Source organism: Theobroma cacao, chromosome 7, assembly GCF_000208745.1.
Source record: "Theobroma cacao cultivar B97-61/B2 chromosome 7, Criollo_cocoa_genome_V2, whole genome shotgun sequence".
Taxonomy (NCBI): domain Eukaryota; kingdom Viridiplantae; phylum Streptophyta; class Magnoliopsida; order Malvales; family Malvaceae; genus Theobroma; species Theobroma cacao.
The window spans coordinates 10,008,405-10,021,090 of record NC_030856.1 but is presented as its reverse complement, the minus strand read 5'-3'; the positions used below and the strand labels follow the sequence as shown (position 1 = coordinate 10,021,090).

Sequence of the window (12,686 nt, the reverse complement as noted above, 5' to 3'; positions counted from 1 at the left end):
TGGTTATTTTATTTAATTTTAAAATATTAATATTTTACTTATAATTTAAACATTAACATTTTCAAAAATATTAAGATTTTATTTATAATTTAAATACTCATAATTTTAGTTTAATTTATAAATTTAAAATATTAAATTTTAACAATATATAATTATAATTATAATTTTTTATTCTTTTCGTTTCTTCTACATTGGTCCGTCATCAAAGATGTGGCTGAATCTAGACTTTAGGGAGCACAATTGACACTTCCTACGACCGAATCTCACTGAAAAATGCCAAATTCGACGTTTTCTCAATTGGATTTGGTCGAGGAGCTTCGGATTTAGCCTTAGAGCCACAGTCGTTGTCGTAGTCGCCCTTTTGTGGTGGGTTGAGGAAATTTAGAAAAAAATGATAAGAAAAGTAAATATTTATACGTCTAAGTTTGGAAGTTTCTAAAATAGGTCAGGTATTTTAGTCTAAATTTTTTTAGACCTTAGAATGAAATAAGTGAAAGTATGCAATTAATTTCTATATTCTGTCAAAGTGTTGGATTTAATCACGTATAGTAATTTGTAAAAATTGAGTTTTTGAAATGGATAATATCAATCTAATTATTAATAATATTAATTTTTTTTTACTATTTATGTTGATATAATATTTGATTTGACATTAAATTTGATGATGTGACATCTAAGATGATGCAATGATTATGTCCTTAGACAATAATTGAGACATCATTATTGGATACCATATTATCAAATTCAATGCATGTCATTAAATTCAACACCACGTCAATACAATCAAATATTATATCAATAAAAATAACAAAAAAAATTTAATACCGTTAATGATTAGATTGACATTGTCAATTTCGAAAACTATAAAAATTCAATTTGTATAATTTATTGTATAATAATTAAATCCATCACTTTAATAGAATTTATGGACTAATTGTATAATTTTACTAATGGAATAGAATTGACTCATTCTTTTAGTTTATTGGGGTCACAGTCCAATTTTACAATAATGATGAGCAAGCTCCTTTCTCATCTAAATAAAATTTGAAGTGAAGACCGAATATGAATTAAAATGTGCAAATATGATTTGAATACAAAAATTAAAAATTAAAATATATGCGTTTATAGTTAATGCAATGTATTGTCAGTAAATCAAATATTATCATTTTATTAATAAATAAATTTAAAAGATAAATTTTAAAAATATTTTTATATATTCATATAATTATAATTTAAAGATATTTTTTTAAAAAATATATATAATTTTTATTTTTACATTTTTGTATAAAATGACACTATGTGATTAAATGATAAAATATAAATATTAGACACTACAAATTGATAACTTAGCAACCATCAAACACTTTCAAATTGATAACATAAGGTACAACATCAAGGTGCTTAAAAGAGCTTAGCCTTTAACAAAGGTGTCTTATTCAGTGAATTCATACCTTGAAAGCCATTCAAATTTAGCACAAGTCACTATGCAAAATTAGATTTAAAATATATACCATGAAGAAAATCTTGTTCGCATACTGATGACCAAGGGGCAAAGGCCTTCAAGAGTTGGTGCATTGGTTTGTAAATGCTCTTAACTGTTTGAATTTTGCATGGCAATGGTAACAAAGAGTTGCTATAATCAACTGCTTTTCCAATCAAGCCAAAGATTAACCATAAGAGAGTTCTTCAAAGTATCATTACAAACAAAATATGCCTACTCACGGTAATGTTGGATACAATAAATGAAGGACATTACTATTTCCCATTCAACTTACTCTTGCTACAAATATGCTAGGTTCGAAGCTGCCAATCCAAAAAACAAAGAGGAAAATAAAAAGGACAAACGATGACAATAGTAATGGAGAGAAATGTAATCTTTTTTTGCAATTATTTTTTGAAATTACATAATGTTTGATAGAACAACACTAATTCTTATTAAAACTGAATAAAGGATAATACAACAAATGAGACTGCTAACATCAAGTGCCAACACGATACCAATTCAAAGTCCATATGCTCAAATGCGGATTATATACAGAATCAACATGAGAAGACACTGAATCATCCATGACAACTAAATTCAAATATTACTCAGTGGCCAACCCACAGTCTAAGATAATCCTCAAAAAGATTTTGTGTAAAGAACTTCACTCTCCTTCATTCAAAATGGGGACAATGAGCGGTTTCATTTGCGCAAGATATACAATTGCCCACCTATCAAAGCAAAAGAATTAACATTACTAACCAGAAAGACAATGAAATAAGATATGTTTACTTATTACTTAAGAGATCTACATAAAAGTGACTACAAAGATTAATATCCTTCGAATCACTGGATAAAGATGCATATCCATGCAGTGAATGCAGGACAATGTGAGTATGGATAGTATACAAGCATTCAAGATGGAGACAAGAGTATATTCTTAAACAATGAATATTAGGTTATCAAATCCGAGAGTGCCAAAGGCAGAAGAGTAAACATAATTAGTGTTTTTTTAAATGATAAATTAAAACCTTTATCATGTACCACCATAACCTATGAATCCACCTTATTACAAATCTATATTTCTACAATCATAGCAACCATCAAACTCCCACAAATTGGTAGCATAAGGCATAACAGGTCAAGGTACTTAACGAGCTCAACCTTTAACAAGGTGTCCTATCAGTGAATTCATAGCTTAAAAACCTAATGAACAAGCTAAACAAGACATTTCATTCAGAGTTTTATGACAACTTCTTTATAAACACCTTAAAATTAGGCCTTTGCAAAGCCATTCAAATTTAGCATAAGTCACTATGCAAAATTAGAATTAAAGTATATGCCATGAAGAAAATAAATTTTTCATTGCAGAATGTGAGGAAGAAAAAGCACTGGCATTACAGCGTCATCTTAACCAAAATTTTGGAATGACAACATGGCCAAATGAAGTCCAATGTTAATAATCATAATGCACTTAAGATTTCATATTGATACTTACTTTATGAACAGCTTGTATTTAAAAATAATAGCTACTACTGAAGAAAGAAAAGATGTAAAGCAAGCATATAACTTACATCATCCAACAACAGACTGTTGCTGTAATGACTAACGTTAAGTGGAACCTGCATAAGAAGACAAGGAAAACGGTTTTCCAATGAGAACAAGGAAAATCGAAAGAGGCATTACACTTGCTGGCAAGAGTTAATCAAACATACGAAAGTTTCCTAGTCTCTAGATGACAAACCAGGCCATATTATATCAAAACATAGTACTACATAATGAAAATCCCAGCAGATCAGTTAAGCTAAATCATTGATCTGTTACCCAATGCAATTGGAGGTTATAAGATTCATTCCAGTTCACAGTAAGCAACCCCTACACAAAGAATTCAGCATTCATTCACAACGCTAACTATTCCATCTAACAGTCCTACTTACCATACCAAATTAAAGCATATTTCACTTTCGTATACCAATCAGAACACCTTTAAACTTAATCAAGAAAATATTAAACCGAGATTGTGAAAAGGCTACAATTTTTAGCATATGTACTTTAAAATCCAAAAAATCTTACTAAAAAAGAACAAATTAAATACTAAAAAAGAAGAAAAATCCTTAATAGGGCACTTACAGATTAGCAGAGGGACCTCTATTACAGCAGATTCTGGTACAAAGCGATGCAATTATCCCAATCACGGCAAAAATTAGGGTCGTTACCAGAAAACCCATATTCCAGATCTCAATTTTACACAAAATTTCCTGCAAAAAAAACAAAAAACAAAAATTAAAGTTCTTTTTTTGAAAACTTTGATTTGGTGCTCCGCAAAAACCAAAAACAAATTTTGGGATCAGATAAAATTCCCCTTACCTTCTGTTCGGTTTGTGAGAAAATGCAAGAAAATAACAAAAAGTGTGATCTTAGTTCGGATTTAAAAGCTTCGTTTCGTTGAGGTTTTAGTTATTAGTTTCGGATCTACGGATGGCAACAGCTATATAAATATGTATATTCCATAATCAATACCCAGAAATATAAAAAGAATAATATAACTGCAATGATTTATTTAAAACTGAATCATATTATCTATACCAAGGAAGAAAGAAAAATGAAATGAAAACAGGATCTAAGATCAAAACAAGAAATGTAAAAGGATCTACATGGAGGCCGATCTTACTGAAGATGAAAGGGAACGGCGCAGAGCTTACCTGAGCTAGAGAGAGAAAGCGGGGCAGCGAGAGAAAGAAACAGATGAAGATTTTGGGAACTTTCTCTCGAACGAGGCAGGCCCAGGACGATATGTCCTCTTTGCATTTTGATGAGACGCCGAAGGCAGTGCGTTTGAGAGTCTCAGCGTGAGCCCCCCCTTTTCCTCGTTGGGCTTGGGCTCCCTCTTTTGGGCTTTGTGCTTGGTTTCTAATAACACCTTTTTCTTCTTTTTATTCCTTTTTGAGTATTTTTTAATTTTTACATAAATTTATTCATCATATATATATATATATATAAATAAAAGAAAACTCCAAGCTTAATTACGTGTCGATTTTAGAAGATTTTTAGAAAAGTTAAACAATATTTCTAGAAATGGTTTGAAATTATTCATGTTAACTGTAAATATATAAGTTTTGAACAGAACATATATGTGAGTAATTTATATTTGACTCGTATGCAACACATGGGTCATACTCTAATATAATTAATTTCTATCTTTTCTTTACTTCTTCCTCATTTCCATTTCATGTCTAATCTAATTATAAATATTATAAAGGATCAAGTTTTGAAAAAAAAAGTTAATTATCCTATGTGAATAACCTAACTAAATGCCATGTGTCTTCTAATCTAATCTAATTTATTAATGAATTTAATATGATTTAAATTAAAAATATAAAATGATTAATTATTTTTATTGATTAATTAAGCCAAGAAAACCGCTTGATTTTGTCCATGACTTAGAATAGGAAATATAATTTTTTATTTAGTTCCTAATTTTATTTTATTTTTGTGTATTCAATTCATAATTGTTTGGTTCCTACATGCCAAAAGGGAATACGAATGACTTCCCTTTTATTTTTTAAAAAAATCATCTTTATAATTTGTTGCCATGACAAAACATTGTTAGACCAATCATATGAGAAGCAAAATACAATAAATATTTCAATAAACCCATCATTTTATTACTCAAAGAGACATAATTGTTACGGTACTGGAATATTTCGATAAACTATTTTTATAATTTGTATAAATTGAGTTTTTATATTTTTAGAACTTATTAATGTTAATCTAATTATTAACACTATTAAGTTCCTTTGTTTAAAGTTTCTAACATGGCACTGCTCATGTTGATTAAAGCGTTGACAAGTACTGGGGTGAAATATTTAGAACATTGGTCCACCTGTTAACTTGGTCAACACCATGTGAAGATGATCAATACTGTAACATGTCTAGCAATTAGCTAAACAGTACCAAGAGGACTAGAAGGAACAAATTACAGAAACTGTATGTTTAAAACTGCAAGTAGTGCATGTGCATGGCAGGACCACCCACATAAATGCCTCGTAAATAAATGCATGATAACAAAGTGAGTAAAAAGTTCAAGCATAATGGGTTAAATCTACAAAAGAATTGAATTAGTTCCCTGTTACAACTTCGATATTGGTTTCTGAATCCAATTCCAGCAAAATAGGTCTTTCAAGTTTCAACCAACAGGGAATCCCAACTAAGCAATCTCCTCCATTTCTGCTCATAACAAGAACAATAACAGGAAAAGAAATAAAAAATATGAAAACCTTCTGCCAATTAATACGACAGAGTGGTCAAGGTGCGAGAAGAGGATGATGGTTTACAAGTCAGTCTTACAGGGAGCTACTTAGCCTTCTTAAGGAGGACAGATGTTCGAAGCTTGGCATCGTCCCTAATGAAACTCCACCATATGCAGGTAAGTGGAATAGTTGTGGCATGCCATAAAGCATGGGCATCAAAGAATCCTTGATAAGGAGGGAAATCATAAATCTCTAGAAGCATAGCTAGGCCACCTCCAAACACCACCACCCACAACTTCCAGCGAGAAGGATGGTGTGTCCTACCAGCCCAAATTGCCCAAATGAGAAGTTGAGCAACCCCCATGACTACACATACTTTCATGTTCCACCCTGTACAATGTTTCACATCATGTCATTGTAGCCAGTAATGCAAGAAATTTATGTATTGAAATCTCTATGGGCATGATGTTCTTTCAATAAATATTATGCAACCAGGATCAGGATTAATGCACTGGTTGAAAGAAAAGTGCTCGTCCAATTTTATATTTCAAATGAGACATGTGACAATACAAACTGTCCACATAAGCGGAGTATCTTTTGTGAGATAAATAATTAACTAAGAACATATTGGAGTAAACTAAACCCCCCTGATAAAATGCTAAAAGTAGAAACTACCAAAGAACAGAGATGTTACCATAGTCAAGGGAATAGAAGTTGAGGAACAATATATGGGTAGTTGTAAAGGCGAGCAATGGAGCAGCAACCATGACTCTGGCAGCCTCATCTCTCACATTGAAACTTCTAAGTATAGTCAGAAGAAGAGAGTACCCGAGCAGTGCCACAGCAGATGAGTAGTCTAACTTTTCTGTCAAATCCACATCACTGTGGTTCAAGTAGATATGATAGAGTCAGAAATCAGACCTTCATGTGCATGTACATACAGTCACAGAGAGAGAGAGAGAGAGAGTTCCAAAGCATGTGTGTGATTTGTGAGTAGGCCAACTTATCAAAATATTTGCCACTCTAGACAAAGCATCAATAAAAATGCAATATGACCACATGTGCACCAATTAACACACAGAACACATGCACCTGAACATATAAAGGGTCGGTGACATCAGTTCAATAAAAAAATCCTACAGCCGCTAGGCATAATTACAAAATATGTTACTCTAAGCATTCTATTTACTAACATTCCCATGTTATTGGACACTTAAACTAGAAATGGTAAAGAGGATGTGATACTCTATATATAAGAAAATACCTCCCAAAAAGTTAAAATGTACCATGTCTGACACATAACCAACTGTGACACTCTGAACCTGAGTACATGCACAATGCAATGCAGTATACAGACCCAAGTAAGGAGAGATAAGCAAAAATGTAGAAGACTAGGTTCTATTTAAAATGCCAGTTTTAGGAGCTGACTTTGACGAGGCAGTATTAGGCAAGTAGCATCTCATTTCACCGGATTAGTTTTTCTTTCAGTTCCCTGTCTAAACTATTTTATTTATTTATATTACTAACAGTTAGAAATGTTATTATCTGCACGTCTGCCTATCTTATAGAAAATCTACCATTTGCTGGTTCCTTGCCTTTCCCCTACTTATCTTGGTGTTATGCAGTGTTTATATTTGCAGAAAATATCTCATCAAATGAACAAATAAACTCTATTCCATGTAACATTGACCTATTTTTCAAAGCCAAACCTAGGTTTGCAGGTAACATTCAAAAGAATCACCCATGTTTTTTATGCAAAGTGCCAGCCAAATTTATCTGATTGGGAAAAAAAGTGGGGGCTGGAGAGGTGAATGGAAAAAATGATTACCGACTATGGAAAACAGCACTCCAGAACCACGAGTTCATTGCCAAGAGCCCATATATATGCCACAAGCTTGCAAACTCATAGTATGCCTTCTTATCTTGTTTTAAAGGCAAGTTGTAGTAAAGAAGGATGAAAAAGGATAGCCAACCATGAAAATGCATTGCTAGGTTGAGTGCAGAGAAAGCTACAGAAGCTGGTTCCTGAGCAAATCAATGGCCAAGCCAAGATGAATACTACAAAAAACCATGATAATATACCCAAAAAATCCAAAAGAAACCTTTATTGAGGTCCAATGCATGAAAAAAAAAGCAAACCTGAATCCCAAAAACTCGCTTGAAGGGCCATTTACCATAATACTTGACAGGTCCATCGCCAAGTGCTTCTCTTTCTTTCTCTCTATCAATCATGCAATTGTAACGACAATCACTTTCGCAATCCCATTGTTTCCACTTCAAGTAAAGTGGTTCTTGCATGTACCATGGACCGTCACTGGCAACCCCATCAGAAGGAAACTTGCAGTGGGGAAAGCATCTTTCCCCAACACATCCAGTTTTCTCACATTGTGCTACACAAGTCCTAAAATTCAAAACATTCCAAGCTGTAACTACTTAAATGCCAAATTCTACTTAAATGCCAAATTCTAATAATCAGGAGTAAATTAATTTCAAGTCAGAAAGACAAGAGTGTGACATGATGCAATCCATAACAATACGCATGCAAGCCCCATTTCAAATTATACAAAGAACTAACGTGTGACTCGTCACTTTATTCCTTTATGTTTTTATTCTTTCTTCTCTCTTGTTTTGGACGGCTTTGAAAATGCAAAATGCTGAACTCCCCCAAACTATAATGATATATGTGCACTTCTTCAAAATATAATTCTCCCAAATGATTAGACAAAGGATACTTTTTGGCTGACTTTGGGTAGAAAATACAAGGTGCTGATGACCACCACAAATTCCCAGCAAATTGGCAACATCGAAATACTTAGAACCTAGGAAGCTCATCAATGATCCATATGAAGTACTCCCCTAATAATATAGACAAGAAATAGCTATGGTGCTGAGAGAAGGTCACATCACCTACCTAATGCAATTACCCTGGCACTGAAACTTTGAGCAGAGTCTAAATAGATTCATGGAATTCCTTGTTCAATTAAAAAAGAAAAAGGGAAAATGAAAAAGGATTAAATCTATAGAACTTCTTGGCAGTAGAGTGCAGCCTGCAGCCAACTAGAAGACACAATGACAGACAACCATATAAATACCACCAAGTCTTATATTCTGCTTTGATTCAAAAAGACCAATCCAATGCTTAGTGTCTCACAGGGTATTGATTAATGGATATTATATCTATATAAAGACTGAAAATCATAAAAAAAAAGGCATATTTAAATGAGCCAGTTTTAATTTTATCTAATTGATGACCAAATAACTGAATATCCTATAAAGTAATTGTTAGTTTCAGTGAGGTGCTAATCTTGATAACCTATCACCTCAAGTAACATGCACAGCTTTGAGTGCCTTGCCTTAAGGGTTTTAGGGCATTTTATATAACACCTTATCTCACTACACAAGCATCTAAGTACCTGCCAGATTTCTTTTGACTACAATGATGAGTAAAATAACTTGGTATTCTTCTCTCATTAAAATTAAAACCATTGAATCTAAAAGAAATAATACTAATGACTTAACTCAATGACGCAAACAATTGCAACCAAAAAGGACTTTGATATAGTGACCAACATAAATTTGCCTTAGACTTCAGAGAAAATTACTCTTGATCTAGCCAAGGGCCATGCTATCAACATGGCATCACCTTAATGAGCATCCTTTAACCATTTAGTTTCTTTGATTTGCAATAAAATTTTCATATTTGTAGATGTGCATTTCCTAACTTTTATTTTACTCAAAGCTGGTTGCCCGTACATCCTCAGGGTTTAACATGAAACCTTATAATAAAAAACATTACCATTCCTAATCTTACCAATAACCCATACGAAGAAGGTATAATAAACATATACAAGGAACACATAAAGCTAACTTTTTAGGACTAAAAACAAGGAACACAAAAAGCTAACAGTCAGCGGAGTTCCTTTCTCAGCTTTGAAGGTAGCAACACAAACACATCACATTTTGTATCCTACAGCAAACCTTATCTGAAAGACCTGCCCTTAATAGTTAAGCACATGAACGGTATAATAAAGCAATTACAAAAATACATGCCCATTCCAATCTAACAACTAAGTAATATAGATGCTTATTGTCGTAGATATTGTAAGTCCCAAACTTTATAAGACTTGATAACAACTCGAGATCCCTCAGCATCAATGTCGAAAATCAATAACCAAGTTAGTTTGCGTTGAAAGGAATCGTAACTCATACAATTTCCCCAAGATAATTGGAAATTGAATTTTTTTTTTCTACTATGCAACTAACTTATATAATCCATAAGCTACAGGTGTAGCATCCATACATTAAAAAAAACAAACAGAAAGCAAAAGAAATGAATTATGGGTAATGGGGGAAGAAAGAAAAGAAAGACAAACCTGTAACGTGGATCAGAATCACCAGCACTAGCATCCAAGACTCCAACAAGAAATGAAAGCACCAGAAACAAAGCTATCGAATAACGATCTATCATCATCTGATTGGAAAAGTATCGTTAAAAAGAAACAAATGTCAGTAACCAAAAGAAATTAAGCAATGAGAGCTTATAAAAATTTGATGGGCAAGTTTAATATATGGGTTGTTTTATTTATAAAGAAAGATGGGATGAAGAACATCAAGAAAGTATTGCAAGATCAAAAAGGGTCTAACAAAATGGAGAACATGAGTAAAAAAAAGTAAATTTCATTTTCCTACTTTCACCTTTTCTTTGGAGAATCCAGTTGGCCTGCTCAAAAGGTTGCAAGGTTGCAAGGTTGAATTTTGAACGATAAAGAATTTGAGAAATGAAGGGAGTTGGCTTCTTTGGACTTTCATATTGGCTTTGGCGAAGAGAGAGACAGAAGAGAAGGTTTGAATGGGTTTGAAAGCATAAGTTTGACAAGTTCGGCCTAATCCTACTTTTATTGGGTTGGCAACAAGCGGATGTTTGGGCCCAATCCTAAGTTTTGGGCTTATCTTCTAAGGCATGATATTGGTTTTGTGGTTAATACTTTCAGCTCCCGCATCAAATCCGACTCGGCAGTGCTACCAAGTTAGCAACATGTTTTCAAGTAAGCCTTTATTGTCCAATTTTTCATATATATATATGTATATAGAAAAATATCACAAATCTTATATCAATAGGAGATGAGAGACTTGTCTTTTGAGTTAAAAGTGTAAGATCATAGCAAATAGTAGCAGAACTTACGAACCTTACCTTATATTGATGTTTGGTCTAGTGATTGCTCGAACAGGAAAATTCCCTATGCGGACTGGTCATCTGTCTGTGCTCCTGAAAAAAAAATGAAGGTTTAGACATTGTGGATCTACATAATAAAAATCAATCACTCCTCAACAAATGGATTTGGCATTTTGGTGATGAAAAGGACTCTTTTTGGAGACATATCATTGTTGATCGGTATGGATCGGATCTTAATTCTTTTGTTCTTTCGAATTGTCTCCCTAGGAAGACGTCTCTTACTTGGAAGAACATTGTTAGTCCTTTATGGGATGCCTCTCAGTTTTTTGATTTGATTAAAACTGGTAGTAGTCTGCTGCCAGGCAAGGGTAACTGTATTAATTTTTTGAATGATATTTGGATTGAGAAAATTAATCTTAGAGCTGTCTTCCCTTGTATTTATGCTTTATCTGCCAATAAAAATGGTGCCTTGATTGATTTTGGTTCTTAGATTGATGATGTTTGGCATTAGAAAATTCCTTTAAGAAGGAATTTATTTGACTGGGGAAAAGAGCAATGGAGTCTTCTTATGGAGCCTTTAAATAATATTTTTCTTGACAAGGAGATGTCTGATAAGATTATATGGAACCATAGCTCCAATGGTGTTTATTCACTCAAATATTTTTGTAAGCATGCTGTTGGGTTCATGAGCACGGTTCGGCTAACCTTGCTCTTTACAAAGTGGAGGTTCTTTGCTCGCACGCATTAAAGGGTCAAATGGTTGTTAGAGCAGAACTTGCTAGAAAGGGTCTCTTTAATAGTATTACTACCTTATGTGCCATTTTTAACAAAGATATTGAAACGATCGACCATATTTTTTTGCGATGCTACAACTCATGGAGATTATGGACTTTTCAGATCGGATCTTGGGATCTTAATATGGTACTCCCCAACAATATGAGATATTTTCTTCTTGCTTAGAATGGTGTCATTACTAATGAAGAAAGAAATTCAATTTGGTGTATGGCTTTCTTCACCATCATGTGGATAATTTGGTATTCTAGGAATGACCTTATCTTTAAAGGTGAACCTTTTGACATCTTTCAATATTTTGAGACTACTAAATTCAGAATTGGGTGGTGGATTAGGGCTAAGCGACTGCTAGAAAATTCTTCTGTTCTTGATGTTGTGAGAGAAACGGCCTTGGCTAAAGCTCCTTTGACACAAAAAAAAAATTAAAGTTTTTTTTTTTTTGAAAACTTTGATTTGGTGCTCCGCAAAAACCAAAAAGAAATTTTGAGATTAGATATAATTCCTCTTACCTTCTGTTTGGTTTCCGAGAAAATGCAAGAAAATAACAAAAAGTGTGATCTTGGTTCGGATTTAAAAGCTTCGTTCCGTTGAGGTTTTAGTTATTAGTTTCGGATCTAGAGATGGCAACAGCTATATAAATATGTATATTCCGTAATCAATACCCAGAAATATTAAAAGAACCAAATTAACTGCAATGATTTATTTAAAACTGAATCATATTATCTATACCAAGGAAGAAAGAAAAATGAAATGAAAACAGGATCTAAGATCAAAACAAGAAATGTAAAAGGATCTACATGGAGGCAGATCTTACTGAAGATGAAAGGGAAAGGCGCAGAGTTTACCTGAGTTTACTGAAGATGAGAGAGAGAGCGGGGCAGCGAGAGAAAGAAACAGATGAAGATTTTGGGAACTTTCTCTCTAATGAGGCAGGCCAAGGACGATTTGTCCTCTTTGTATTTTGATGAAAACACCAAAGGCAGTGCGT

The 12,686-nt window shown here is 33.2% G+C and overlaps 2 protein-coding genes across 7 annotated transcripts; both read right to left on the bottom strand.

Annotated features, from left to right (window-relative positions):
• LOC108662943 (V-type proton ATPase subunit e1) lies at window positions 1,860-12,648 on the bottom strand. 3 transcript variants are annotated; one of them, XM_018124944.1, is made up of 5 exons: window positions 12,567-12,648; window positions 4,186-4,199; window positions 3,614-3,741; window positions 3,058-3,105; window positions 1,860-2,214 (listed from the first exon to the last, which is right to left on the bottom strand). In XM_018124944.1, exons 3-5 carry the CDS (start codon window positions 3,709-3,711, stop codon window positions 2,148-2,150), a joined length of 213 nt encoding a protein of 70 aa, XP_017980433.1. In that variant the 5' UTR covers window positions 3,712-3,741; window positions 4,186-4,199; window positions 12,567-12,648; the 3' UTR covers window positions 1,860-2,147. The 3 variants fall into 3 exon arrangements, with proteins under 3 accessions (XP_017980433.1, XP_017980431.1, XP_017980432.1); XM_018124942.1 differs by lacking the exon at window positions 12,567-12,648 and having other exon boundaries at window positions 4,186-4,297; XM_018124943.1 differs by lacking the exon at window positions 12,567-12,648 and having other exon boundaries at window positions 4,155-4,290.
• Window positions 5,403-12,633, bottom strand: LOC18594565 (post-GPI attachment to proteins factor 3). Of its 4 annotated transcripts, XM_018124941.1 has the most exons (8): window positions 12,544-12,633; window positions 10,925-10,999; window positions 10,429-10,752; window positions 10,107-10,204; window positions 7,873-8,134; window positions 7,562-7,758; window positions 6,428-6,615; window positions 5,423-6,123 (listed from the first exon to the last, which is right to left on the bottom strand). In XM_018124941.1, exons 3-8 carry the CDS (start codon window positions 10,540-10,542, stop codon window positions 5,837-5,839), a joined length of 1,146 nt encoding a protein of 381 aa, XP_017980430.1. In that variant the 5' UTR covers window positions 10,543-10,752; window positions 10,925-10,999; window positions 12,544-12,633; the 3' UTR covers window positions 5,423-5,836. The 4 variants fall into 4 exon arrangements, with proteins under 4 accessions (XP_007022227.2, XP_017980430.1, XP_007022225.2 ...); XM_007022165.2 differs by lacking the exons at window positions 10,925-10,999; window positions 12,544-12,633 and having other exon boundaries at window positions 5,403-5,710; window positions 5,831-6,123; window positions 10,429-10,798; XM_007022163.2 differs by lacking the exon at window positions 10,429-10,752 and having other exon boundaries at window positions 10,920-10,999.